The sequence below is a fragment of the Mesoplodon densirostris genome, chromosome 2 (genome assembly GCF_025265405.1).
Source record: "Mesoplodon densirostris isolate mMesDen1 chromosome 2, mMesDen1 primary haplotype, whole genome shotgun sequence".
NCBI classification, from domain to species: domain Eukaryota; kingdom Metazoa; phylum Chordata; class Mammalia; order Artiodactyla; family Ziphiidae; genus Mesoplodon; species Mesoplodon densirostris.
Genome location: NC_082662.1, coordinates 39,636,866 through 39,664,529, shown reverse-complemented (window position 1 = coordinate 39,664,529; position 27,664 = coordinate 39,636,866). Strand labels below are relative to the sequence as shown.

The window sequence follows — 27,664 nt, the reverse complement described above, 5'->3', positions numbered from 1 at the left end:
GCGGGCCTAAGCCTGAACAGGTTTGGGCGACCGGACGCCGGGATCCCGCTCCCGGGGGTCCTCCTTTCACAGCAGCTAGTGCAGAGCGGAACCGGTGGGTCCCCGCCCGCGCTGTGTGGGGGCGGGAGGAGGGCGCCGTAACACTCAGAAAAGCCGCGCAGAGGGGGTGTGTGTGTGTGTGTGTGTGTGTGTGTGTGTGTGTGTGTGTGTGTGTGTGTGTGTGTGTGTGTGTGTGTGTGTGTGTGTGTGTGTGTGTGTGTGTGTGTGTGTGTGTGTGTGTGTGTGTACACATTCGAGTGCTGCGCACACACCTCTGGCTCCGGAACGGGTAAGGCTGGGCGATATGCACCTGAAAGAGCTCAGCGCCTTCTCCTGACTCTGGCTCCGGAATGGGTGAGGCTGGGCGATGCTGGATATGCACCTGAAAGAGCTCAGCACCTTCTCCTGACTCTGGCACTGAGTCCAGCCAGGCACTTAGCAGGCGCCCAATGAATGTTTGCTGAACGAGGTTAAGCATCCTCAGCTAGGGATGTGGGATTTTAAGGAACATTGGTAACAGAACTACAGAGGGTTTTGGAAGGCTTCCTGGAGTAGCGGAGCTGGATCTTAAACAGTGCTTGGAGTTTAGTTAGCCACTGATACACACACACATCCAGCGTAGCCACTAAATTTAGACTAAAGGAGCAACCAGTATTGAAGCTGAAGAGGGCTCTATCATGCTTCATCTTGTAAACTGATGCTTCTTAAACTTGACTACGCATACATGAATTATCTGCAAATCGTTAAAATGCAGATTACAATTCTGTAACTCTGGGGTGGGGCCTGAGGCTCTGCATTTCTAACAAGCTCCCTGCTGATGGCCATGCTGCTGGTCCAGGGACCACACTTTGAGTAAAAAGGTTATAAAAGATGGTTCTAAGGTGCTGGGATTTTATTCTATGGGCAATGATGATCCTTAAAAAGCATTTTATGCTTTGGCTTGATTTTGTTTTGTTTCGTTTTGCGGTACGCGGGCCTCTCACTGTTGTGGCCTCTCCCGTTGCGGAGCACGGGCTCCGGACGCGCAGGCTCAGCGGCCATGGCTCACGGGCCCAGCCGCTCTGCGGCACGTGGGATCTTCCCGGACCGGGACACGAACCTGTATCCCCTGCATCGGCAGGCGGACTCCCAACCACTGCACCACCAGGGAAGCCCCTTGATTTTGGTTTTTAATCCACGTAATTCCAGCCCATGGTTACAGAAGGATTTATAATGAAAAGATAGTAACCGCAACCTATTCTTTCCCACCTCTAGTCCCACTCCCCAGAGGCAACCACTTTCAGCCATTTTTTCCTGGTGTTTATACTCATAACTCCACAATAGACTTATACCACTATGTCTTAATTTTAAGCATTGTCTACTGACTTCCTATTATGATAAATAAGATCTACCTCACACTCTGTACTTCCTTCTTCCATTGGCCCTATACATTTCTATCATTATTTTTCAGCTTGTTACCTTTGTAATTTTAAGTAACATACTTTTCCTTAGTATGCCTTGAACCATGGAAGGGTTTTAAATCAGAGATTTACAAAACGGATTTGCCTTTTTGAAAAAATACTCTGGATTTTGCAAGGAGAAAGAATTAAAGGGGTAAAAATCTGCAGTCATGGAGACCAGCTAGAAGACAAGAAACTAAAATGGCCTGGACAGTGGCTGGTGGTAAGGTTGGAAAAGAATTAGACCTGAATGGAGGAGGACTCTTTAGGAGGTAAGATTGACAAGACTTGGTGACCAGTAACATTTGTTTATACTGGCATTTGATAAATATTTGTTCAGAAAACGAATGATTTCAAAAAATATTATGGAGAATCTCCTATGTTCTAGCCATTGTATGTGGTGCAAACAGACCTGGACTGGTTGCTGGAGAGAGACAAGGAATCGAGGGTGACTCCCAGCTGTTTGATCTGATGCCATTTATGAAGGAAGGGAACACAAGAAGAGGACTGGGAGTGAGAAGAGTTGATTCTATCAGGAGTTACGTTGGAGGGACCTATGAGAATGTCCAGCCGGTAGTTGAACACAGGTCTGCCTGGAGCTCAGGAGAAAGGCTAAGTCTGCAGATATGAGTTTAGGAATCTAGATGGTCAGAGAGCTCATGAGAGTGGATGAGATCTTCTGTGGAGAGTGAGTTTGAGGAGAGAAGAGGGTCAGGGAGGAACCCTGCGGGACACCTTTCTAAAATGCCGTTTTAAAATGTGTTGGGATTTCTTCTATTCTAACACATACTTGTTAGGAGAAATCACTGATTGCCTCAACGACTGAGACAAGCACTGTTAACATTTTGGGGATACCATCCCACCATTTCAAGAAGCAGATGGAATATGGAGAGCTCAAAAAAAATCTAACCTATCTCCTGGCTTCTTCTGTCTCCCTTTCATCTGTTATCCACGAAACAGTAAATGTCTCTTAAATTGGATTATGTTGCTTCCCTGCCTAAAACTGTGCCATGGCTACCCACTCACTTCAAATAAGCATCACCATCACCTAGAAACTTTTTTGAAATGCAGTATTCTGCTCTGCCCCAGACTCCTGAATCAAAAACTCGAAGAATGGGGCCCAGCAATCTGTTTTAACAAGTCCTCCAAGTGATTCTGATGCAAGCTAAAGTTTGAGAACCACTATGTTAAGCTAAGTGCTTCGCATGTGTTAAACTCTGTAAGTGTTATTATTGTCAGTATAGTGAGGGGTTAAGAGTGGAATCTGGGGCCAGGCTGCCTGGGTTTGAATTCTAGCTTTACCAACTTCGTGATATTGGGCCTCATTTTCTTTGTCTAAAAGATTGGGATAGTAACAGTACCTACCTCATGGAGTTGTTGTGGAATTAAATTAGTTAATATAGTAAGATGCTTACTTAGAACAGTGACCGCCATGGAGTAAGCGTCAATATGAGGTCATACTCATTTCACAGAGAAGGGAACCTAGGCTGAGACGTTGAAGTGACTTGCCCAAGGTCTAGGTGGGTGGTAGAATCAGGTTTTTAATTCCCCCGTAGTCTTCAGTGGCCTCGCATGTTCTAGACCTGGGTGCAGCCTTGCCCAAGCAAAGGGAGGGGTATCTGGGTCCGAGGCCTGTAGCCCCTCTGACCCTGGCATGCCCTGCGGTCTACTCCAAGGCTCTAGGACTCCGACCCCAATCGGGTTTGCCACCACGCAGTGTTGGGAGCGGGGAAGCTGCTCTCCCCCAGCCGCCCACCCGGCCAGCCAGCTGCAAGGCAGCCGAGGGACCAAGCAGTAGCGGCCCTCGCTGGGGGAAGACACCAGCCGCCGCCCTAAGCGCCTCCCGCCGCCCTCTCACCCTGCGGCGGCGGCGGCGGCGGCGGCGGAAGCGGGGAGGCGGGCCGCCCGGGCCGGGGCGGGGCCGCGAGCGGCATGGAGGAGGCGGAGGCCGTGGCGCGCCGGGCCGAGCAGTGCGGGCCCGAGCGGGGCCCGAGCGGGGCCCGGGCCCCCTGAGCCGTGAGTGTCTCTGGGCGGGGGTCCGGGAGGGGTGGCATGGCCGGGGCGGGTCCCCGAGTGCTGGGGCGGCCCAAGGCCCGGGAGGAGAAGAGCAGGGCCAGATAAGAGGGGGCGAGGGCGGAAGGGGGTGGAGAATGGGGGGGGGGTTGCTGCCCTTCGCTCACCCTAGGACTAGGAAGGCCTGGGGCTTGGTTCTTGTAGGGACTGATAAGCCTTGAGAGCCGATTATTTGGCCTCCAGCCTTGGGACAATGGGCAGTCCTGTCAATTTCCCCAGCCCCAGGGGAGTTTCCAGGTGATCGGACCCCTCTGAAGGTTTCCTTTCCAGAGAAGTTGAGCCACTTTTCCCAGGTCACACAGCATGGATGCTGCAAGGAAGAGTTACTGGGGGGTCCTCCTTCATCTCCCCAAGAAAGCATCAGACTTTGGGAGGAAAACCTTACCCCATGTGACCCTCTGGTCTCCTCAGATTCCTGAAGGCATGGGTTGGCCAGGACAGTGGTGACCGCCCAATCCGGCATGGACGACTGGAAGCCCAGCCCCCTCATCAAGCCCTTTGGGGCTCGGAAAAAGCGGAGCTGGTATCTTACCTGGAAGTATAAACTGACCAACCAGCGGGCCCTGCGGAGATTCTGTCAGGTATAGAGGTGTCCCATACCTCCCAGGGGCTCCCTCCCAGCTTTACCCCAGCCTAGACTATGGGCACTGGGACCTACCTTGGCTGCCCCCACCCTGGAAAGAGGGTGGGAAACCTCTTTGTCTCATGTCCCTACCAGGTAGTGGGTTGGGTCCAGAGTTCTGGAATCAGGACCCAAGTACGACCTCCTAGGCTTCTGACAAACCTGAAGTTGGATCAGGAAGGCTGCCCAGGACCCACACCTGTCAGGCAGTCAGGGCTAGGACCCAGGTCTTCTGATCCCCAGCGTGGTTCTCTGGGACTGGCTCCCTCTCTAGGAACTAATTGTGGAGGAACCAAGGGAATCAAGGCTCAAATGGAAGAATACAGGAGTTCTGGGTAGGGAGCACCCTGATGAAGGGAGAAGGGTCAGGGGAGGGTCCCTGAAGGAGGTGGTCGTGCAACTGAACCCAGGTCTTGGGGAGTAGAGCTGGTCAGACAGAGGGAAGAGAGGCAAAACCCAGGTTCTCCCTGTGTCATTGCTCCAGCCAGAGCCCTCCTTTCAGGAAGACCCGCAGTGATCTGGAGGGGGTGCCCCTCTTTAGTTGCCCCACCCCTTCCCTCAGACAGGAGCTGTGCTTTTCCTACTTGTGACCGTCATTGTCAACATCAAGTTGATCCTGGACACACGGAGAGCAATCAGCGAGGCCAATGAAGACCCGGAGCCAGAAAAAGACTATGGTAGGACCAGACTGAGGATGGGATTGGTGGTGGAGGGGGCGTCCTCTGGGATCCTGTGGCTGAAATGGTGGGCAGATCCCAAGGGGTGAGACACTGCTGGAGGGACCATCTCCATGACCTGTCACACACCCACAGATGAGTCCCTGGGCCGACTGGAGTCCCCACGGCGCAGAGGCAGTGGTCCCCGACGGGTCCTGGATGTGGAGGTATACTCAAGCCGCAGCAAAGTGTACGTGGCAGTGGACGGCACTACGGTGAGTGGGCTGGTGTCTAGTGTACGGTCACTCCATTCTACTTACGGTATGGTCCTCTGGCTCTGGGTCCACTGCCTGAGTGGGAACTGCAGCTCTGCCAGTTTCTAACTGTGTGACTTCGGAGGCCTCAGTTCCTCATCTGTAGACTGGGACTAATGATTTCTGCTTGTCAGGATTAAATGTAAGGTATGTGAAATGTATTATATGTAGTGGGATATTATCAAAAGTGATCATTAGTATTAGTAGGCAGTTAATTCAGTGATTTATTTATTTCGTGGTCCCTTCTTTGGCCTCGGCCTTGTCCTGGACACTGGGAACCTGGAGGTAGTCAGCCCTGGCCCTACTTTGAGGGGCTCCATCTGTTAGACGGTGATACCTCCAGCATGAGGCAGAGATAGTCAAGGGCTCTAAGAGTCGTGAAGGCTGGCGGGGGGCTGGGGGGTGTTGTAGAAAGATGGGATCTCTTTTGATGGGGGTGCTATGGAGGCTTCCTGGAAGAGATGGCCTTCAGGCTGGGTTGGAAGAGAACTGTGTGAACAGAAGCAGAGGAAGGAGGGGAGGTTTTGTTTCATGCAGCTGTTTTTTTTAAGTGCCCATGAGACAGAGACACCTCAAATGCCAGAGTGAAGAGTTTGACCTTGTCTCTGCTACCCTGTAGGTGCTGGAGGATGAGGCCCGGGAGCAGGGCCGGGGCATCCATGTCATCGTCCTCAACCAGGCCACGGTAAAGTTCTAGGGGTAGGGGACCTAGAGGGCCAAAGCTGAGCCCTCCTTGCTGGTGACACTAACTCACGAGAGGTGTGTCTCCTGCCAGGGCCATGTGATGGCAAAGCGGGTGTTTGACACGTACTCGCCTCATGAGGATGAGGCCATGGTGCTGTTCCTCAACATGGTGGCCCCTGGCCGAGTGCTCATCTGCACCGTCAAGGTCAGTGACTCTGCCTTGGCCCCATTCCCAACACCCCTAGCTCCAGCCCTGCTTATGGCCCTGGGTTCTGTGCCCCTAATATGGCATAGTGGCAAGAGCCTCTGGAGGAAGGTGACCAGGTTCCAATCCTATCCTTGTCAATGGAGAGCAAGACAGAGTCCCTACCCTTATGGAGTTTACACCAATAGGGCAAGATCAACAAAAAGCAGCCAAATAAATCTACAATGTCAGGAAAAGATAACTTGTATGAAGAAAATTAAGCAAGGGAGACAGGGTGATGGGGGTGCATTTTAGAAAGGGGAGGCCTCTGTAAGGACATGACCTGTGCACAGAAAGCTGGAGGAAATGAGGAGTGAGCCATGTGAATATCTGGAGGAAGAGCATTCTAGATAGAAAGAATGGCAAGTGCAAAGGCCCTGGATTGGTAAGGTGCTTGGTGTGCTTGAGGAACAGCCGGGCTGCCAGTGGAGCTGGAGCAGAATAAGGGAGGGGAGGAGAAGGGTGGTGAGAAGAGGGCAGGGAGGTACCAGGGGACAGAGGTGCAGACTGTGTGGGACCGTGTTAAGGACTAATTAGCCTAGTGACCTTGGGTGATTCTCAGAATCTGTCTAAGCCTTTAATTATCTGGGAAATGATAGTAACCACAAAGGGTTGTTGTGATAGTTTAATGAGCTAATTTAAGTAAAAGGTTTTACATGGTGCTTGACATGTAGTTAGTGTTCCCTGAGCCTAGGTCTGCTGGAGCTGTGCCAGTCAGGCTGACCACCTTTTCTGGTCTCCCAGGATGAGGGCTCCTTCCACCTCAAGGACACAGCCAAGGCTCTGCTGAGGAGCCTAGGCAGCCAGGCCGGCCCTGCCCTGGGCTGGAGGGACACCTGGGCCTTCGTGGGACGAAAAGGAGGTGCCAGCACCGTAGGCCATCCACCCTGTAGTATTAAGGGGCTGAGAGGAGCAGAACTCCAGGAGATGGGGTGGGCTGGGGGGCAAATAGGAGTCGGTGGTGGTAGGCTGGATGAAAGTGGGCAGGGAGATGGGAAGAAGCTCCAGAACTGCAGCCTGGGCCCCCATTGCCCCTCATTTCTGCCCCCTGCCAGGTCCTGTCCTCGGGGAGAAACATTCTAAGTCACCTGCCCTCTCCTCCTGGGGGGATCCAGTCCTACTGAAGACAGATGTGCCGCTGAGCTCAGCTGAAGGTGGGGTTAGCGGGCGCTGGGCTCCAGGGCAGTGCCTGGGCTGGGGATAGGCATTTGGGTTCTCTTTACGGAGCTCCATTCTTTTTTTTTTTTTTTTTTTTTTTGGCGGTACGCGGGCCTCTCACTGCTGTGGCCTCTCCCGTTGCGGAGCACAGGCTCCAGACGCGCAGGCCCAGTGGCCATGGCTCACGGGCCCAGCCGCTCCGCGGCATGTGGGATCTTCCCGGACCAGGGCACGAACCCATGTCCCCTGCATCGGCAGGCGGACTCTCAACCACTGTGCCACCAGGGAAGCCCCGGAGCTCTATTATTGACTGGGTTCCTGGTGTTCTCCAAACCACACTAGCCTCATGCCCTCATCCTGTTGACCTCATCCCTCCCTCAGAAGCAGAGTGCCACTGGGCAGACACAGAGCTGAACCGTCGCCGCCACCGCTTCTGCAGCAAAGTCGAGGGCTATGGGAGTGTGTGCAGCTGCAAGGACCCCACACCCATCGAGTTCAGCCCTGACCCGGTGAGTGGGGCCTTGGGCAGCGAGGCCCGGACTCCTTCCCAGCTTGGCAAGGGGCCCCAGGAAAGGTCTAGGTTGGGCTTTCCCTACCCCAGCCTGGGAGGGAACCAGGAGCTGAGGATTTATACTGAGCTCTGAAAGACGGGGCTTCTTGGTTGCGGGGAAGGAGCAGGCCATGTGAGCAAAGGCCTAGAGTTGGAGTTGGGCTGAGTGTGTGGAGGGGCCAGGACAGGGAAGACCCTCTGCCTTTTCCCTTGAGTCTCCCTCTCCCTCAAGACTCTTCCCCAGGTGGGGATCCCAGTTTGAAGAGAGAGTGAGGCAAGAGCTGAACACTGTTTCTCCCTCAGCTCCCAGACAACAAGGTCTTCAACGTTCCTGTGGCTGTCATTGCGGGGAACCGGCCCAATTACCTGTACCGGTGAGCCTGGGAGGGGGCTGTATCCAGCACTGAACAGGAGGGTGCTCAGTGGTGGGAACCCGAGGCTCATGTACCTGCAGGGGGAACTCTTGAGGTGGGCGGAACAGAAACAGATTCTAGGTGCATTCACCTTTGGGGGTGAACATGGAGAATCTGGGCCCATCTGTAAGCACAGGGGAGTCCTGATTTGGGGGGACAAAGAGGCCTAATCCAACCCTGGGCTCCCCAGGATGCTGCGCTCTCTACTCTCAGCCCAGGGGGTGTCTCCCCAGATGATAACAGTTTTCATCGATGGCTACTATGAGGTGAGTGGGGCTTGGGGACTTTGGGCGGAGCAGAGTGCAGGGTTGCTGGTGCTGAGTAGCAATGATCACAGAGGACTGGCAAGGGAGACAGCCCGGGCAAGGGCCGTGAAATGTGCAGGGCTTGGCGTGTCAGAGCCTGCAGAGGTGGGCAGGGGGCGGGTGGCTCACATGATGACCGGCGGCCGTGCCCCTTAGGAGCCGCTGGACGTGGTGGCGCTGTTTGGTCTGAGGGGCATCCAGCACACTCCCATCAGCATCAAGAACGCCCGTGTGTCTCAGGTACCGCCTAGGCAAGGATGGAAGGGGTGGACACCTGGCCCCACTGTCCACCCCAAAGCTCATGTACCCTATTCTTACTCCCCACCCAGCACTACAAGGCCAGCCTCACTGCCACTTTCAACCTGTTTCCGGTGAGTAGTAAAGACGAAACTTTTGGACCTAGAGAGGGGAAACATGGGCATAAGTCTGGTCTTATTATATAGCAAGCTCTTCCTCTCTCTGGGTCTCATCCTCCTGATGTGGAAAATGGGGGTAGTGCTGCCTGAGAAGTGAGATGGAGGTGGAAGAGACGGGATGAGAAAGTCCCCCTTGGGATTATGTTGTCCCCCACTCCCTACAGGAAGCCAAGTTTGCTGTGGTTCTGGAGGAGGACCTGGACATCGCTGTGGATTTTTTCAGGTGAGGGAAGTGTCCCTCCATGCAGCTCCAAGCTGCGTAGGGCTGCTTTGCTTGACTGGGTCTCCAGGGAGGAAGGCAATGAGGGGTCTTGGAAAGCTTTCCAGAGGAAGCAAGCTCCAAAGTGGGGAAAAAGCCTGAACAAAGGTAGGCTGGCGGGGGTTGGGGCTGGAGTAGAGAGTAGAAAGGATGAATGGAGACAGTGGGGCTTTGGAGGAAGGAGGCATGACTCCTGAGTCCCATCTCCAGTTCTTCCAGCATCACTGTGTGACTGGGTTTGTCCTTGCCCCTCCCTGAACCCCTGGACCCTGCCTCTCAGTTTCCTGAGCCAGTCCATCCACCTGCTGGAGGAGGACGACAGCCTGTACTGTATCTCTGCCTGGAATGACCAGGTAGGCTGAGTGGCCAGGGGTCAGCTGTGGAGTTGGTAGAGGCCCCGAGCTAATACCTCCCATCACGGCTCCCTGTCCCCAGGGGTATGAACACACGGCTGAGGACCCAGCACTGCTGTACCGCGTGGAGACCATGCCTGGGCTGGGCTGGGTGCTCAGGAAGTCCTTGTACAAGGAGGAGCTTGAGCCCAAGTGGCCCACACCGGAAAAGGTACCCTGGCAGGGTAGGGTGAGTGGGCTGAAGTCCCCTACCAGCTCGGAACCTTGTAACTCTCTGAGTCTTCCACGCCCCCAGCTCTGGGACTGGGATATGTGGATGCGGATGCCGGAACAACGCCGAGGCCGAGAGTGCATCATCCCTGACATTTCCCGATCCTACCACTTTGGCATCGTTGGCCTCAACATGAATGGCTACTTCCATGTGAGTGGGAGGCAGGGGTGTTGGGGCATAGGGCACAGTGTGGTAGATGGGGCAAGAACATGGACTCAAGCAACCCCAGCTCTGCCACTCACTAGCCATGTAGCCTTAGGGAAATTACTTACCTTCTTTTGCCTCAGTTTCTTTATTTGTGAAATGAGGATAAAAATACTCCTACCTCATAGGGTTGTGAGGTTATGAGGTTTAAATGAGTTAATATGTATAATATGCTTTGGACTGTAAACATTATATAAGATTAGCTGGTATTATTTTTATCATTACTATTCTTAGCACTAGACTGTGGGTGTGGGGAGGATATTTCTGCTGCCACGCACTCGTCCAGCCCAGCAAACTCTGCCCCCTCCTGTCCTTGCAAGTGCTGAGGCCTAAGCCTCAGCCTGAAGTGAACAGAGAGGGCCCCAGGTCCCCACCCCTTCATCGCTGTGTCCAAAGGGCCACTCCCCAGTTATAGCCAGGGAGGCCTTGAGACAACCCAGTGTAAAGAATGGAGAGTTTCCAGCTTGGAACCTCCTAGAAGCCAGAAGGGCCTTCAGAGGCTGATTACTACAAGACCCCCACTCATCTCCAAGAGGGACGGGGAGTGACCTCATGTCCCTCACCCTTAGTACCTTAGTCATAGCAGTTTTCTCCCTCCCAGTCCAGACTGTCCCTTTGCAGGGGCCATTCCTGGCTTCTGTGGCCCTAGAACAGCAGGCCCAGGGAGAGCCACTGGGGACAAGGACTAGCTCAGGGGTCAGTAGCATGAGATGCCAGTATGAGCATGAGCTCTCTGGCAATGGTGGAGCCAGAGGGACCTTTATAGATCTAGGACTTCATTTGTGGACCTCGTGGATATGTGGTGGGTCAGCGGGCAGGTGTGGGCCAGACAGTGTAATGCCCTGATTTTCACCTTCACATCCGTTCCAGGAGGCCTACTTCAAGAAGCACAAGTTCAACACGGTTCCAGGTGTCCAGCTGAGGAACGTGGACAGGTGGGGGCTGGGGACGGCCAAGGAAGGGGAGGATATTTAGGAGCCTTGATAACCAGTGCCTGACAGGCCCTGCTAGCCCTGCGGTCTGTGTGTTTACCCCAGCCCTGCCGCCCGCCGATCTCCATGTCATCCCTTGGGGGGCTACTCCCTCCCCTGACCCATTTCTCCCTCTCTTTTAGTCTGAAGAAAGAAGCGTATGAAGTGGAAGTTCACAGGCTGCTCAGGTATGGCCTAGGGCAGTGGGGTATGAGGCAGGGGGTAAGGAGAAGTCAAATACTGGGAGTCTTGGCCCCATAATTTGTGGGGCCCACTTCAAAATGAAAACCAGGGTCCCTTGTTCAAACATTATTAAGTGGGACTTCCCTGGTGGTCCAGTGGTTAAGACTCCACACTCCCAATGCAGGGGGCACGGGTTTGATCCCTGGTTGGGGAACTAAGATCTCATGTGCCAAAAAACGCCAAAAAACAACAAATGTTAAGAATTCCAAGATGGCAGCAGGAGAGCATTAAAAGCACAGGGCCTGTGTGACACACTCATGAGGTGGGCCCTGTCTTGGCCTTTCTCCCCCACTCCCTGCTACAGTGAAGCTGAGGTTCTGGACCACAGCAAGAACCCTTGTGAAGACTCTTTCCTGCCAGACACAGAGGGCCACACCTATGTGGCCTTTATCCGAATGGAGAAGGATGATGACTTCACCACCTGGACCCAGCTTGCCAAGGTGCCTCAGTACCACACCTACCCCAGGAATACCCCTCCCCAAGATACAAGGAGCCTTTCTGGAATCTTCCACCTCAGAACCTTCTCTTCATACTCAGAGCCTCTCTTCTAAGCCCCTTTACAAATCCATATTCTTGAAGATGCTACCTCTTGCAAACCGAGGAGGCTGCTGAGGAGAGGAGGGTGGCCAAGGGCCCTCCCCACAGCTCTCCGACTCTTGCCTTTGCCCCACCCCACCCCCACCAGTGCCTCCATATCTGGGACCTGGATGTACGTGGCAACCACCGGGGCCTGTGGAGATTGTTTCGGAAGAGGAACCACTTCCTGGTGGTGGGGGTCCCAGCCTCCCCCTACTCGTGAGTGACTCTATTCTGTCCTTGGAAATGGAAGACTAGTGGGGTTAGGGGACGTAGCTAATGACCTCCTCCCTATTCATTTTCCTGTTATCTTCCCAGAATCAAGAAGCCACCATCAATCACCCCAATTTTCTTGGAGCCACCCCCAAAGGAGGAGGGAGCCCCAGGAGCTGCAGAACAGACATGAGACCTCCTCCAGGACCCTGCAGGGCTGGGTACTGTGTACCCCCAGGCAGGCTAGCCCTTCACCCAATCCTGTAGGATTTTGTAGACACTCTCAGGGGCTGGGGCTGGTTTGTTTTTAACATGAGACTTAATTACTAACTCCCAGGGGAGGGTTCCCCTGCTCCAACATCCCTGTTCCTGAGTTGGAGGTCTATTTATTTACTTCCTTGTCGGGAAAGGGCAGGATAGTACCTGGGAATCTTTGGGATCCCTGGGCAGCTGATCTTGCCCTTTGTATACTCCCTCCTCCCAGGCCTGGCTCAGAATCTAACCTATTTATTGACTGTCCTGAGGGCCTTGGAAACAGGCGGAAGCCTGTAGGGCCTTGATTTTTTTTTTGGACTGGGGTGCTGCCCTGAGGGTGGGGCAGGCTCTTACTCAGGAAACTGCTGTGCCCAACCCATGGACAGGCCCAGCAGGGGCCCACCTGCTGATGCAGACTCACTCAGAGACCCTCAGACACTGAACCAGGCCTCTTCTCAGCCTCCTCCTTGTCCGGATTTCCAAAGCTGGATGAGGTGGTCATTGATTAAAAAAGGAGAAAAGCTCTGGGGGTTGTCTTGTGACTCTGTGTGTGTGTGTGTGTATGTGTGTGTGTGTGTGTGTGTGTGAGAGAGAGAGAGAGAGAGAGACATAGAGACAGAGACAGAGAGAGACAGAGAGATGGGTGGGAGAGAGGATGGTCATGACGGACGAAAGTTTTCTTTACTGTCCTCCACAGGTTTATCTTCCATTTGGGGCCATTTGGCCAGCAGGGGACGCCCAAGTCTCAAACTGCAATATTTTTACCCTAGAACAACAGAGCCTGACCTTTGCCCCACCCTACTTGGGGCTGAGCTCAGAGCGGCCACCCTATACCCCATTACCACTGTTTAATTAACCATCAGGCTCTTTCCTGCCTAGCTCGTGTCTGGGCCAGGGCACCTGTCCCCAAAAATGGAGCGAGAGGGAGCAAAAAGGGATACCTGGGGATGGGGGCGGTGATAGAGAGCAGGTGAGTGTCGTGGAGGTGGGAAGGAAGTGGATGAGACAGAGCTGAATGGGCATCATTCAGGAAGTGAGGACTGGGCTGCAGGTGGAGACACAGGAACAAGGATGTCGTGTCTGTGGCCCGTAGGGTACTTTGTACGCAGATTCCATATCTGGGCATTTTTCTGGAGAAAAGCCATCATTTTCATCAGATCACCCAACCAGTGATCCAAAGAAGTCAGGAAGATCTAAGTTAGTCATGCTAGCACCAGAAAATGGATGAGATTGTTTAGAGGAAGTGGTTGAGATAGCCCAAGGCAGAGGGCATGACATTTAAGGAATCTGTGAAGGACTTAGGTTCAAGAGAGTAAGTGTAGGACACTTGGAGAAGGGGTCTGCCTGCAGAGCCCTTGCAAAGTGAGCCTCGTGAGCTCCTTATATAGAGCCTTGGCCAGGGAGGCAGGAGCTGGCTGGAACTCTGCCCTGTCACCAGCTCTCTGCCCTTGCCTCTCCAAGCGGTGCCTGGAGCCCCGCTCGGAGATGGCATGGGTGGTATGTGGCTTCAGTGTTTGCTGGAGGTAGAGATAGCGCTTGAGGTGCCGCAACAGCCAGGTTGAGGAACAATTAGCTCATAATGAGGTGGAGGAGGCCCACCCAGGGCAGACAAATCCCTTGTAGCCTCTAGGTGCCTGGGGGCAGGGTAGTGTGAGAGGCATAGAAAGGTGGTAAAGGTGGGAGGGGGCTAAGTGTTCTACCTGCCCATCCTCCCAGCAGGCTGCTGATCTGGGCCTCAGACCAGCTCTCAGGCACTGTATTGCACTGGCTAGGTCACAGTTCCTTTTTGGATTCACGAGGGGTGATGGATCTGGGTTGCCCTAGTAAAACCTGGGAAGAGGAATCCAGGGCTCAGAGGCAAGCAAGGAGGACTGGTTTGCCAGGCTGGGCTTTGCTTCGTAGTAGACACCATATCCTCTGGCTACAGCCTCCCACCCTAGTGCTATGTCTCCTGCAGCAGCAATCAGATCTATGTCTGGGACATTCTGGCCTAAAAGTAAATCATGTTCCCATGTCAGCCAGGATCCCACCTGGCTCTGGAGTCAGATGTCCTGGACCCACATCCAGGCTCAGCTCTTCATGGGAGGTTGTGGGCCTGGAACAAGTCACTTGGCCTTTCTAGGCCCAGTTTCTGGAACGTGGGGGTGGTTAAGACTCAATAAGAGATCAAATCTATAGAGCCCTGGGCAACCAAGACCAAGAGTAAATGAAATTCTTCCTGAAATCCCCAAAGCAGGGACAGGTGGGGGGCTGTGCCTGCATGAGAAGGGTAGGCAGCTTGGGTCCCTTGACGGGGGCTTCTGGAGGGCTTCCCAGAGCCTAAGGAATGACCCTCTTCCATCGCCCTGGCAATATTTCTGCTCTCCCTGCCCCCACTTGGGCACAAGCTTTTTATTTTCATAGTTTTCCAGCCCAGTGCTCCTACCCAGGAGAGGGCAGTTTCAGGCCAGAGTCCTCCCACATTATAGGACTGCAGACTGGCCCAGCCCCTGCTTCCTCCCTCAGTGTCCTCTTGGCCATCCTTGTTAGGCTCCCTCCCAGGCCTGGCATCCAAATGAAGGTGAGAAATAGCCACCCACCTCCATGCTACTTCCATTCTGCTACATTTCTAGGAGCCTTCTGAGTCAATAGCCCCACAGGAATTTGAGGCCAGTTTAGGCATGATGGGTCCCTCTCCTGAAGGATACACAAAAAGAGTGCAAATGGAAACATTTTAATGGGTTTTTGAGTTCTGAAGTGCTTTCTACACATCTGCCTGGTGACTGCTGATTTTGCATATGCTCATGCTACCGGTGCAGTGCCTTTAATCCCTACTGTGGAGTACTGGGATCACCAAGAGCACCCCACCCCATGGCCTGAGAGGGTATCGAGGGTTTAAGAAACAGACTGGAGGAATGGGCAAGAGGTTTGGCTACCTTAGAGGCTCTGAAATAGGTGGACCCCAACACCACCAGTGGAAGGACAAGTCTGGCACAGGTTGAAGGGGGTGGTACCTATTTGGCCCCAGGCCCACTCCAGCCCAAGTGACACTGTTAGATCCTGTCCCCATGCTGATCACTGCCTCTTGGCAGTGCTGGGGTACCTCTTCCCAGTTCCTGTATGGCAGCAGCAGTGGCGGAGGCAGAAGCCGACTTATTTCAGATTGCAGTACAGATACATGGACACAATCATGGCCGCCAGCTGATGAGAAAGGAACAGGCAGAGAGGAAGAAACATGATCAGGGTCCTTAAGCTTTAGTCCCCTGGCCCCCAGACATTCGACATGAAGCTTTGTTAGAAGTCTGTCTCTTCCAGGAAGGCCTCAGACATGGGTCAAGCAGCCCTGAGCCCGGGGGGATATCCTGCCCCAACCTCCTCTCCTTACCTCCAAGCCCCCAATTCCAGCTGCCACACCACCCACGGTAACTGCATTGGTTTGGATGTCATACAGAAGCTGATTGAAGCAACCCTTGGAGGGGAGAGAGCATCTATAGTCAGCAGCTGCCCCCACTCACATGCAGCACTCCGAGGCCATTAAAGCAGCCCAACCTCCCAGGCCAACCTGTACCTCTACTTCCTGGTCCTGGGCATGGGCCTTAGTGCAGGGTTCCACAAATGTGCCATTGCCATGGTCAAAGCAACAGTATCGGGGAAAGACGTGGTTCTCTTTTACATAGGGAGAGTCCTCAAAATCTGTGTAGTTGTTGAAGCCACAGCACTTGAGCTGAAGATGAGGAGAAGAGGTGGTCAGTGGGGCCTTGCTTATTTCTCCTCACCCCAAAATCTCCCCCAGCCCACCTTACCCCTTCCATGGTGGAGTTCCACACTTGGGTGAAGTCTTTTTGGGAACCGTACTCTTTCTTGATGGTGGGCACTACCATCAACGTCAGGAAGTTCTCAGCCTGGGTGGGGAAGGTCAGTGTTTAGGGCCTGGTAGGGAGGGTGGCCATCCGCAGTGCTCTGCCCAGTTGTCCCCCCTTGCCCATCCCCCCTCCTCACCATTGTGGTGTACACCAAGGCAACCACAGCAGCTGCAACCTCAGCAATGAAGATGACGAGGAGGATGAAGAAGAACTGAGTGGAGAACAGGGATCTTGAGTTTTAGGGAGAGACAGTCCCTCATGCATTCCTTGCCCTAACCCACCCCCACATGAAAACAAGTCAGGGGCCCCACTGGCTGAGGCCCCTGGAGTCCAGAGCAGGGCTTGGGGATCCCCAGGGCCTGGGGTCAAGGGTGAGGGACCCTGGGCCTCGGTTACGGGCCTGTGGAGCTGGGTTTGACACACCATCATGAGGGCACACTTGTTCTCAGTCTGGGCACCATAGCAGCCCAGGAAACCAAGAGCGAAGAGCACAGCGCCAGCTGCGATGAGGAAGTAGCCCACGTTGACAAACTGCATGGCACTGGATGATAGTGGCCCGAAGATCTTCATGAAGGATGGTCCGTCGACTGACACCCAGATGCCCACTGCCAACAGGACCGCACCACACAGCTGGAGACAGAGAGGCAGACCTTGAAACAGTGCCATCAAGCAGCTCCCTACCACACAATTGAGTTAGGGAGATGGGAGACGAGAAACTTCCCCCTTTATTGACTATGGAGTCTAAAAACTCATCCTGGAAATACATCCTTTAGAACCAGAAAGACGGGAGCTGGAACATCCATAGCCAGCACCAGGCTGCACACCTAGGCAGATATAAATGGGATCAGGGATTCCAGAAATAGCTGAAGGGTGGGGGGAGGGGCAAGGCTTTCCCTCACTGCTGCCAGGGTCATGCCACATAGCTAGGGGTGAAAAAAGTAGGTGAACATACCCCGCAGCAGCTTCCCCACCCCACCCCCCTCTCCATTTCCCCCTCCAGGTGCCTGGAACAACTGTCCTCTGATAGGTGGAAACATGGGGGTGGGAGCCTTGAGCAATCTCCACAGTCACCATAGCAACAGAGGCATGGCTGAGGTTTACACCTGCTCCCAACATTGGAGAGGGCGGTGGTGAGAAGGGATACCCACCCCAAGGCCCCATTTGGCTCCCGTCCAGAACCAGCCTAGACCTCTCCTTGCCACCCAAGTGGAAACTGAGGCACCAGAGAGGGAGTACAGCCAGAGCTCTTAGAGACTCTCTGGCTCAACCCCCAGCTCAAAGGGAATCCTGAAGACTAGACTGGGGAGGAGGGCACTGCCCAGTTCCCATAGCTCTTAGAGCAAAGCCTTGCTGATCCAGAGCTTCAGTGGATAAATCAGCCTGACACTGCCTAGGTGTCCAGTCCCCACTTTCTGGCTATGGAAACTGAGGCTAGAACCAGGAGTGAGGTGGCAGATTGTGGGTGGATCCCAGGCATGTTTGCCCAAGGACAGAAAGCTGGGCTTTTAGCCTACAGGGTCAAATTTCAAGGAGTCTGAGGCCTGCCCTGCCCAGTCTGGCAAGGCAAGGGCAGCAGAGGCAGAAACCAAACCAGATTTGCCTTTAACCCGCTCGGGCCAGAGCCCCTGCTCTCCAAATCCCTGCAATCCTGTTGCCTTCTTCAGATACATGGATAAAGTCTAGTTCCCTGAAACCAGAGGAAGCCCAAGGCACAGACCACATCGGAGTCAGAGTTTACTCACCCCCAGCCCAGTTTCTCCAAATTCATCTATACTTCATGTCTCCATTTCCTCCCTTTTTACTCACTCTAACCCACTCTCATGTGGCTCCAAGGTCTCTGGTGACATGTGCTTAGCCATGGGCGTATCCTCTTTGACCTCCCTGATACCTCGCTCGCTCTCCTGGTTTGCTTCCTGCTGCTCTTTCTTCATTTGCTTCCTGGTGGCCATTTCTCTGTTTATCACTTGTAAGCTGAGTTTCCTGGAGTTCACTCTCCCTGAGTGCTCTCACCCCTCCCATGGCTTCAACAACCACCTATGGGCACATGACTTTCAGATATCCTGAGCTGCAACCCCACTGGGTACACAGCTGCCTGTGAGATATCCCCCAGGTTGTTCTTGCCAGAGACGTGGTCATAATGTCCAAGATGGTGTCTCCCTTGCCCCTTCTTCCATCCCTTAGCCACCATCCAAGGGCCTTGTCCTTTGTCCACTTTGTCCATTTCTCCCCATCTCTAGGGTTCATGCCTCATTGCTCAGCTCCTCAAACATGCCCTATATAATCTGTTCCTGGTTTTCTGAACAATATCTGATCTCATTGCCTTTGGGCCTTTCTGCATGCTTTACCAACCCCCTCACTCAGTGCAAATTCCTAGCTTCAGCTATTTCCTCCTAGAAGTCTTCTCTGACCAGGCAGGGTTCAAGCCCCTCCTATGGGCCCCTGTGCTAAGACCACATATACTATGTCGAAACTGTCTGCCTATCTGGCCTGCTGGACCTGAGATCCCCAAGGGCAGAGAAAGGGCTTGCTCACCTGTCACCCCAGCACTCAGCACAGAGTCTTAAGGCAATGTGTTTGTTGAATGAATAAGGGCTGCTTGCAGCTGACACTCTGCTCTGATGTCTCTGGGCCTTATGTGCTTTTGGTTCCCCATCATACAGAGGCCACTGAATTTCCTTCCACACTAGGTGACCTTCAGCAAACCCCTTCCCCTCACTGGGGGCCCCAGCCTGTTAGCCTACCCTGCCCTGCTGTAAGCCTGCCTGAGCTGAAGCTTCCTGGAAGGGAGAGGATGCCCCTAACCTTCTCCACCCCAACTGTGTGGCAGCCAGGCTGCTACTGGGACCAGGACTCAGCATCTGGGGAGACTTCTGCACCTCCTCAACTTGCAGGAAGAGTCTGGGCATAGCAGTCTCCTCTCCCCCGGTTCGGGCTCTGCTCAGGTTAAGGCCTACTCCTATAGGGAACCCCGAAGAGCCCATAACCCCCACACTTACAAAGATGAGCATGTTGAAGAGGATCATCGTGGTCTTGATGAAGCTGAAGCACTGCATGGTGGCTCCTGGGAGGCAGATGTGTGTGTTAGGACCTTGCTCCCTGCCCCCACCCCCAACCTGGGCTGACATACCAGACTCCAGCATCCTGGGCTCATATAATCACCAAGCTTCTCCTGCATCAGAACTCTGACACCTCAGGACTTTTCCCAATTCCCATCCTGACGCTCCTATCCCTCTGTACTGCCCAGGCCCTCTACCAACACCTGGCACTCTGAAATCCTAACATCCCAGGTTCCTCTACTGGCACCCCAAGCCTGACTCCCACGCTACAAGGTCACTCCATGCCCTTCCCTGGCACCTGTGTATCCTGAGCTTTCCACTCCCCCCGAAACCAATCCTAGACTCTTCCAAGACCCTCCCCATGGCCCTTCCAGCTCCCAAACCTGTTTCCAGATTGATTTCACTTCACGGGATAGTCTCTATCCTATGCCATCACCTGTTGAGGGTTCTTGGTAGTGAGTTCTGAAAGAGGGATCTGCTGAGGCTCCAGAGGGAACTGCAGCTCCGGGGAACTGCCACTGAGTGGGCAGGCGGGGAGACGGAGCTGGCTCTCACACAGCACTGCTCACCTGTGGGCGGGGCAGGTGCTTTAAAGGCCTCCTTTCTGCCCGCCCGCCTACCCCACCTGCAGCCAGTCCGCCTCCTCCAGCGCCTGCTGCCCCCCTGCTGCCTGGCGCTCCGTCCTCACAGCCCCAGCCGACTCAGGGCTCCGCCTGGCAACGCCAGCCACGGGCAACGCCCCTCCTGACCTGAAGAAGAGAGAAGTCTGGGGGTGGGGCAAGTGGCCCCCCAGAACTGTGTGCCCTCCACCACGGCAGCGCACAGGCACTTCCTACCCTACACCTGCTGATACTGTTGTACACACCCTGCATGCTCGAGGCACACACATCTGCCCAAGCTGTATATTCACACACACACACACACAAACACCTCCTAGTGCTCTCAAATGCACACTCACACACGCACACACACACACTATGAACTGCGTGGACTGACTCCCAGCAACAATCAACAGAGCAACATCTGAAGTACATACTGAAACACACACTCTCTCTCACACACACACACACACACACACACACTCACACTCACGCAGGCATGCCCACACGTGCCTTCAAGGAAACGGCCAAGGCTTGGAGTTTTCTGCCCCCTCCTCTGAGTGGCAAACGACTCCTAATTTTCTAGTCTTTTTCTCTCCACAAAACTTCAACCCCACACCATTGTAAAGCAATTATACTCCAATAAAGATGTTTAAAAAAAAAAAAAGGCTTCAACCCATCTTTCTCCTCCCTGAGTCTTTCCTCCTCACTCTTCTCCCTCCCCACCCTTTTTCTCTCCTCAATCCTCTCAGCACTCTGCATACACCCCTTCCATTCCCGTCAGCAGGGGGCACCATGGTCCCACAAAAGCACTGCCCCCATTCCTCCCCCGACCCCTCCCCACCAAGTTCTACAGCTCGGTAATCCCCATCATCGTCAATCCTTCCGGGGCTGCTGGTCCTGGAGGTCGAGGTGCTGGGAAAGTTCTGGCTTTTAAGTCACTCAGACCAAGTGCTCGAATCCTGGTTCTGTTGCTTATTAGCTGTGTGACCCTAGGGGCATTTCTTAGACTTGGGTTTAAGCCTCTGTTTCCTGGTCTGTATAACAGAATAGTTATGGGGCTTTCAAGTGAGATTTAAAATGAGATTTTTCTTCCCATTCTGGGACATAAGGGAATGACCACAGAGTGAAAAGTTCAGAATAAGGAGGGTCACAGCCAGAGGGGGTGTGGGATGGAAGGTCTTTAAATTTGTTTTGTTTTTATAATGGGAGGAGGCAGTTGAAGAGACAGGAGAGAGAGGAAGGCTGTTAACACTAACATTTGTACATATCATGTTTTAAATGCATAACTTATATAGTAAGTCTTTTTTCCCCTTTCACAGCAATCTTATAAGATTCTCTTTTCGTCTGCTTTTTAAATATGGGGAAAGAGAGGCACAGAAGGTTAAGTGCACATTTCTGAATGAATGAATGCTTGCAGAATAGCAGGAGTTAAACATCTGGGCTTTGGGCCTTGGCCATCCCAGATTTGAATCCCTGCCTAGCTCTACTTGTGTGAGCCTAACTGAGCCTCAGTTTCCTTGTACAGTTGATCCTCATTATTCATGGATTCCATATCTGTGAATTTACCCACTCACTAAAAATGATTTATAACTCCAAACCAATACTCACAGCACTTTTGTGGTCATTCATGGACAGTGCAGAGCTGCAAAAAATTTGAGTTGTCTACCATGCTTGTTCTCAGCTGAAGTTGAACAAGGGGATGCTCTGCCTTCTTGTTTCAGCTCTCACAATGTAAACAAGTGTTCTTTTTGCGGCCTATTTACAGTCTGTCATGTTTTTTGCATTTTTGTGCTTTTTGTTGGTGACTTTGCTATTAAAGACTCCCTCCAGCATAGTGTTGAAGTGCTCTCTAGTGTTCCTAAGTGCAAGAAGGCTGTGATGTGCCTTATGAAGACAATACATGTGTCAGATAAACTTCATTCAGGCAAACGTTGGCCATTTGTTGGCCGTGAGTTCAATGTTATTGACATCAATATATTTTCAATGAAGTGGCTTTAACAGAAACACAAATAAACTAGGTTATTGTTCAGATGACAAAATGCTGTGACCAGAGGTTAGTATGAATCTAATCCTGTATTTCTCCTGGGAGCATTGGCTCAATATTTGCTAATACAGTGTTTGTGGTGACTTTCTTAGGGCTAACTACCACGAATAACAAGAATCGACTGTATATGAAATAGGAATAATGACAGAATCTCCTTGTAGGGTTGCTGTGGGATTAGATGAGATTATGTTTGTAAAGGACTTGGCACTGTGTTTGGCACATAGTAAGTACTCAATAAACATTGTTAATGTTGTTAATGTGGATGAGTGAGAAAATGAGGGAGGGGTTTTTTTACTCAGAGTTCCTTTTTCCAAGGGGCCAAGCTGAGGTTTTCTGGCTCTTCAGCTGGACCCATGGAGAGAACTGTGAGGGAGCCTGACCCCTAAGGGAGGGGCTGGGAATCTGGACCAGTAATAAAGAGCATCACTCTTACACAGGCTCTGTATGTTATAGAGGCCTCAGCTGCCCTGGCCAGTAGCACCATCAGGCACATGACAGAAGCTCCCTGCGCCCATAGCGCCTTCTCAGTTTGTCTGTGCCCCTCGGCCCCAGGGCTTGTTATTTATTTGTTTATTTATTATTTATTTTTGGCTGCGTTGGGTCTTCGTTGCTGCGCGTGCGCTTTCTCTAGTTGAGGCGAGCGGGGGCCACTCCCCGTTGCGGTGTGCGGGCCTCTCACTGCAGTGGCCTCTCCTGCTGCAGAGCTCGGGCTCTAGGCGCGCGGGATCCAGCAGCTGTTGCACTTGAGCTTCAGTAGTTGTGGCTCACAGGCTGTAGGCACGCGGGCTTCAGTAGTTGTGGCTCACAGGCTGTAGGCACGCGGGCTTCAGTAGTTGTAGCACATGGGCCCAGCTGCTCCGCAGCATGTGGGATCCTCCCCGACCAGGGCTTGAACCTGTGTCCCCTGCATTGGCAGGCGGACTCCCAACCACTGCGCCACGAGGGAAGCCCGGCCCCGGGGCTTAATTTCTCCCTACCGGAGGCCAGGTATGGGCTGGCCTCGGCTCCGGTTTCCCAGGATGTTCAAGTGTAGCCACAGAAGGTACCGGCAGAAATCCCAAGGCCCAGCTGCCACCACTGCAGCCACCAATCTTGCCACCATGGCCACGGATATCAACAACACCCACACTGCCACCACCAGGGTGTGGATCCTTCCACCGCAAGGTTAGCCGAGGGTCCTGAGCCAGGGTGCGGGGTGGGAAAATGGGGCCACTCAAGTTTTCCCCACATTAGCCCTGTGCAGGCACTGTAGCGGACACACCTTCTGTGAATTATCACCCCAAAGGTATGGTGGGGTCTTGATGGCAGACATCCCAAAGGCTGAGAGCCTTAACGGAGGATGTATTGGCTGGAAGTGGAGGGCCTGGGGAAACGGGAGAATCTAAGAGCAGTGGAGCTTCCAGAACTTCTGCCTTCCTCACACTCTTCCCTCTCCTTCCTCTCCTCAGTACTCAGACACCTTTGTCAACCTCGCAGCTTTCTGATCCTCTAGAAATGCCCAGAAACTAGTCCAGAAGCTTGGCTGGCTCTGGACCTGCATCTCCTAAGGGCTACGAGTGGTAAACAGCAGACAAATAACAATCCTTTCTGCTCCAACTCTTTACTCCACTCCAAGGTGTTTCCAGCTGACTATGTAGGGTATGAGGGCAGGGTTGGGACTGAATGCTCCCAGGGATAGGCTTCGGCGACAGCAGCAGGCCTCACAGTAAGACAGTGGAAGGACAGAACAAGGTCAGCAACACACACCGTGTTTGGCCTCAGCTTTTTTTTTTTTTTTTTTTTTTTTTGCGGTATGCGGGCCTCTCACTGTTGTGGCCTCCCCCGTTGCGGAGCACAGGCTCCGGACGCGCAGGCTCCGGACGCGCAGGCTCAGCGGCCATGGCTCACGGGCCCAGCCGCTCCGCGGCATATGGGATCCTCCCAGACCGGGGCACGAACCCGTATCCCCTGCATCGGCAGGCGGACTCTCAACCACTTGCGCCACCAGGGAGGCCCTGGCCTCAGCTTTTGATCTGCCTTACGAGGTGGGGGAACTTCCTGCCTTGCACTCCCATCTGCATAGGAAAAAGGATCTCCGGAAACATCTTGGAAGGTATAAGAAGCCAGATCCTTGGAGAGGGAGGTAGAGGCACAGATCAGAAAAGGATAGCATGAAAGACAGACTTCACTGCTCCAGTGTAAACCATGAGCGCCTGAGTGAGTGGTGTATGTGGCTCTGTGTGCCTGTTATGGTCAGTGTTTGTGAGACCAAGAGAAGGGGGATCTAAGCAGACATGTGGTTGAACGTGCCTTTGCAAAGTATGTGCCTCTGTTGCCAGCTGTGTGTGTCAAGGTGTGTTTGTGAGCATATGAGCAGGTCGGAGAGAGAGGCATCATCTCCACGAAGAGGAATGAAGGTCAGGAGGCGGGTGCAGACGGCCGGAAGGAGGAGAGTGTCAGCTTCTGAGGGGGGTGTACCATCTTCAGTCCCCCAGCCTTTCTCTGAGGTTGGTATTTTCCAGGACTAACAGCTTAGCTGGGGTGTTTGGGGGTGGGGTGAGACTGAGTTAGAGTCCAGAAAGTGGAACTCAGGCCTGGGGATTTTCCACTTGGATTCCCGCATGTGCGCCCATGTGTCATCGGGTGTAACTGGGTTTACGTGGGGTGTGTCTCCATGAAGTTGTGTCTCAGTGGCAGGAAACATTGTGAGGGACTGTGTCTCTAAGGTGTCACTTTATGAACAAGTTAGTGTGTGTCCCAGTGTCCTGAGGTCTGGCTCCAGTTCCAGGGCTCCCTTCCTTGAGGGTTGGGGGTAGGAGTGAACACTGAGACCTTTGGCCTGGCCCCCTAGGAAGCCTGTGAGGAGAAAATGAATTCTGTCTGCTTTCATCCACTCCAAGGCTTGCCAGAGACTGGGACCCTGGGAGGAGGAGGGGGGCAGAGAATTCACTGACACATCATGCCCAGACTGCACTGGCGGAGGATGAGGCTTCTCAGGGTTTAGGGGGAAGGTGCTGAACCCCAGTCAGAGCTGGAAGCTAGCTAGGCTAGTGCCCAAGGCCCACAGGGGGGCTCACACATACAGACACATGACAGGAACACATGCAGACATGTAAATACAACTGGACTCACAGATACACAATGCAACAAATTCACACATGCGTACGAGTACATGCCTATAAACAGATATATGCAGTGACACAAATGCATATAAACCTCTCCACATGACACATGTAACAACACATACACATGCCTACAAATGAGCACACACACACACAAACATGCATGCTCCTAGGCACAGCACACAAGCATATAGACAGACACTTGCAATCACACTCATGCAAACCCAGGTACACACACACATACATGCAAACACACTCACCAGGCTTCCCTGCCCCTGCGGCCCTGGGACCCAGAAGAGTCTCCCTCCCCTATATGAATGTATGTGTGTGTTTGTGTGCAAGTACATGCATGCATGCATGCCCACACTTGTGTCTGTGTGTATCTGGGTCTGTGAGAGTGTGTATGCATTTGTGTGTGTGTGTGTGTGTGTGTGTGTGTGAGTGAGCGGGGTGCTGAGCTGTGGGAACCCGATGACATCAGCTCTTCTGGCTATTTTTAGCTCCCTCTGCAATGATGGCTGCTTCACTGCCCCTCCCCCTCCCAGGTTCCCATCTCTCCTCCCCCTTCAGGCTCCCAGAGGCAGCCGCAGCCAGTGGGCACCCACCACCCCAGTCTAGGTGACCCCCCGGTTGACCGAATACAGTTCATTCTTTCTCACCCCAGCCATAGCTCCCTGGAAGCTGAGAACACCGGGCTCCCAGGCCAGAGGAGGAAGCTTGGGCAGTATGGCAGCCCAGAGAAGGGGCCTGGGTTAGGTGAGCTGAACTGGCCGGTCTCCAGCCCCTAGGGCGCCTCTCCTTCTGCTTTTCAATCTGAAACTGTGTCTTGGTCAGTAGTGCCTGCTGTGTGCCAGGGAGGATGCCAAGTTCTGGGGACAGAGCAGTGAGCACGACAGTGGGCGTTCTTCCTGCCTGGAGTTATGGCTCGGTGGGAGACAGACATGAAACAGAGCACACAGGCACCGCACTGGACCGCGGCGAGGGCTCTGAAAATTGGTAACGAGGGGATTTAGTCTGGGATGATGGTCTCTGTCTCTCACAGAGGTGACCTGAGGGAACCAGAGGGGCACTCCCTTTACCTTGCACCTCGCACCCCAACAACCACACCTCCAGAATCCCACGGAGTACTGCTTCCTTCTCACACCCCACTCTCTGCTCCCAGCACTGCAGCAGCCCACCATCCAAGGCGTGGCCCCCTGCTGCTTGTGTCTCTCTTTTCTTCGGAGCTTCCCCACAGTCGATCCCCAGGAAGCAGTCCAGTGTTTCCCATCTACAGATGAGAAAACTGAGGGCCAGAGAGGGGGTAGTGCTGGACCACATCCCTCAATGCCCAGGGAGCAGCCCAGGCGAGATGGCAGGCAGGTGGAGGAGGAAGTGGTGGTGGCACTGGTGTAGAAGGAGCAGGGATGAGGTCAGGAGGTCGGAGAGGGGAGGACCGCAGCCTGAGGGGCTCGTGCCTGGAGGAGGGCTTCCTGCTCTACCCAGCCAGGGCAACTGCTGGAAGATCAGGTTTGGCAGCTTCAGCTAAGCCGCAGGGCTGGAGGAGTGGTCCAGACCACACCCGGGAGGTGGCCTGGAGGTGGGCCCATCCTCTAGCATGGAGTCTGGCCAAATGGTCTCATTGCAGGAGCATTTTATAAAACTGGGGCCCTTTGGAGTATGTGGAAAATAGCTCTGGGCTGAAGTCAGGAGCCCAGAGTTTCAGTCATTGTTTTGCCCCAGACCCCGGTGTGATCCTTAGAAAGTCCTGCCCCCTTTCTTGGCCTCAGTGGGCCCTTCCGGGAAGGAGCTCTAGAGGATCAGTTTCCCCACCCCCAACTCCTGCCCTCCGTGTTTTCCTGGGAGTCTGACTTAGGCACAGGAACACAAAGCCAGTGGGTAGGGGCTAACCAGACAGCCTCTAGGGCGCCAGGCTGGAGGTCCCTTGTCACCAGTGGATCAATGGCCGGAAGCCCAGCTCCAGCCCCACAATGCAATACCGGTCACCCCACCCTTACCAGTGCCCTCACCCCCACCCCCACTTCCGGCCTCTGTTCCTTCCTCACCTTCAGGGAAAGCTGCAGGACTCCCTAGGGAATCTCCCATATCTCCTCCACTGGCTCCCTGCCCTGTGCTTAACCCTCCCCCTCTGCCCGTTTGGCCAGGCCAGTCTCCCAGTCAACTTTCTTTTCCTGGACCCGCAGGCAGTCCAGGGAGGAAAGGAAGCTGGGTGGGAGGGTTGTAAAGGAGGCTGCTTTTCCTGCTACCCTCAGATACTGGAGCCTAAATAAGGGGCTTGGGGGAGGCAGGTGGACTGAATGCATGGGCCTAAGACTGGGCTGCCCAGGGCATATCCCACCCCGGGCAGCCCCAGGGGAGGTAGGAGTGCTACCCTTCACCTATCCAGCCATCTTCTTCCTCTGCCTTCAGCGAATTCATAGAAAACAGCCTAGAGCTGAGACTTGCATCCTCTGGAGAACAAACACAGAAACCCAGGCCAAGTGAATCCTGACTGTTGTCACCAGGTCAATGACAAATTCATGAAACACAAAAATCATAAAATTCTGGATGCATAGAATCCACAGTCGCAGAATCTTAGCATCACAGAATTCTAGCATGGTGCAATCTGAGTTACAGAATCTTAGAAATACAGAATTCTGGCATCACTGAGTCCCAGATGACAAGGTTAGCATATCCTTGAGATGGAAGTCTTGAGAAGTCAATTAGTAAAGGGTGGAGGTCTAAACCAGGGGATTCCCCACTGGGGATGAGCACAGGAGTT

The 27,664-nt window shown here is 53.6% G+C and overlaps 3 protein-coding genes across 3 annotated transcripts; 2 read left to right on the top strand and 1 right to left on the bottom strand.

Annotated features, from left to right (window-relative positions):
* Positions 1-3,399: 3,399 nt before the first annotated feature.
* POMGNT1 (protein O-linked mannose N-acetylglucosaminyltransferase 1 (beta 1,2-)) lies at positions 3,400-12,781 on the top strand. Its single transcript, XM_060089747.1, has 22 exons — positions 3,400-3,494; positions 3,963-4,132; positions 4,736-4,850; positions 4,986-5,104; positions 5,763-5,828; positions 5,919-6,032; positions 6,816-6,933; positions 7,127-7,225; positions 7,611-7,738; positions 8,083-8,153; positions 8,383-8,458; positions 8,654-8,737; positions 8,827-8,868; positions 9,078-9,136; positions 9,453-9,525; positions 9,608-9,736; positions 9,821-9,946; positions 10,871-10,935; positions 11,115-11,159; positions 11,519-11,654; positions 11,900-12,009; positions 12,109-12,781. Exons 2-22 carry the CDS (start codon positions 4,013-4,015, stop codon positions 12,194-12,196), a joined length of 1,983 nt encoding a protein of 660 aa, XP_059945730.1. The 5' UTR covers positions 3,400-3,494; positions 3,963-4,012; the 3' UTR covers positions 12,197-12,781.
* A 2,609-nt stretch (positions 12,782-15,390) lies between these two features.
* TSPAN1 (tetraspanin 1) lies at positions 15,391-19,153 on the bottom strand. The gene is made up of 7 exons (XM_060083151.1): positions 19,097-19,153; positions 16,524-16,730; positions 16,237-16,311; positions 16,041-16,139; positions 15,806-15,961; positions 15,623-15,706; positions 15,391-15,438 (listed from the first exon to the last, which is right to left on the bottom strand). The coding sequence occupies exons 1-7, from the start codon at positions 19,151-19,153 to the stop codon at positions 15,391-15,393; spliced, it is 726 nt and encodes a 241-aa protein (XP_059939134.1).
* A 1,397-nt stretch (positions 19,154-20,550) lies between these two features.
* Positions 20,551-23,294, top strand: P3R3URF (PIK3R3 upstream open reading frame). The gene is made up of 3 exons (XM_060119056.1): positions 20,551-20,615; positions 22,746-22,966; positions 23,251-23,294. Exons 1-3 carry the CDS (start codon positions 20,551-20,553, stop codon positions 23,292-23,294), a joined length of 330 nt encoding a protein of 109 aa, XP_059975039.1.
* Positions 23,295-27,664: the final 4,370 nt, after the last annotated feature.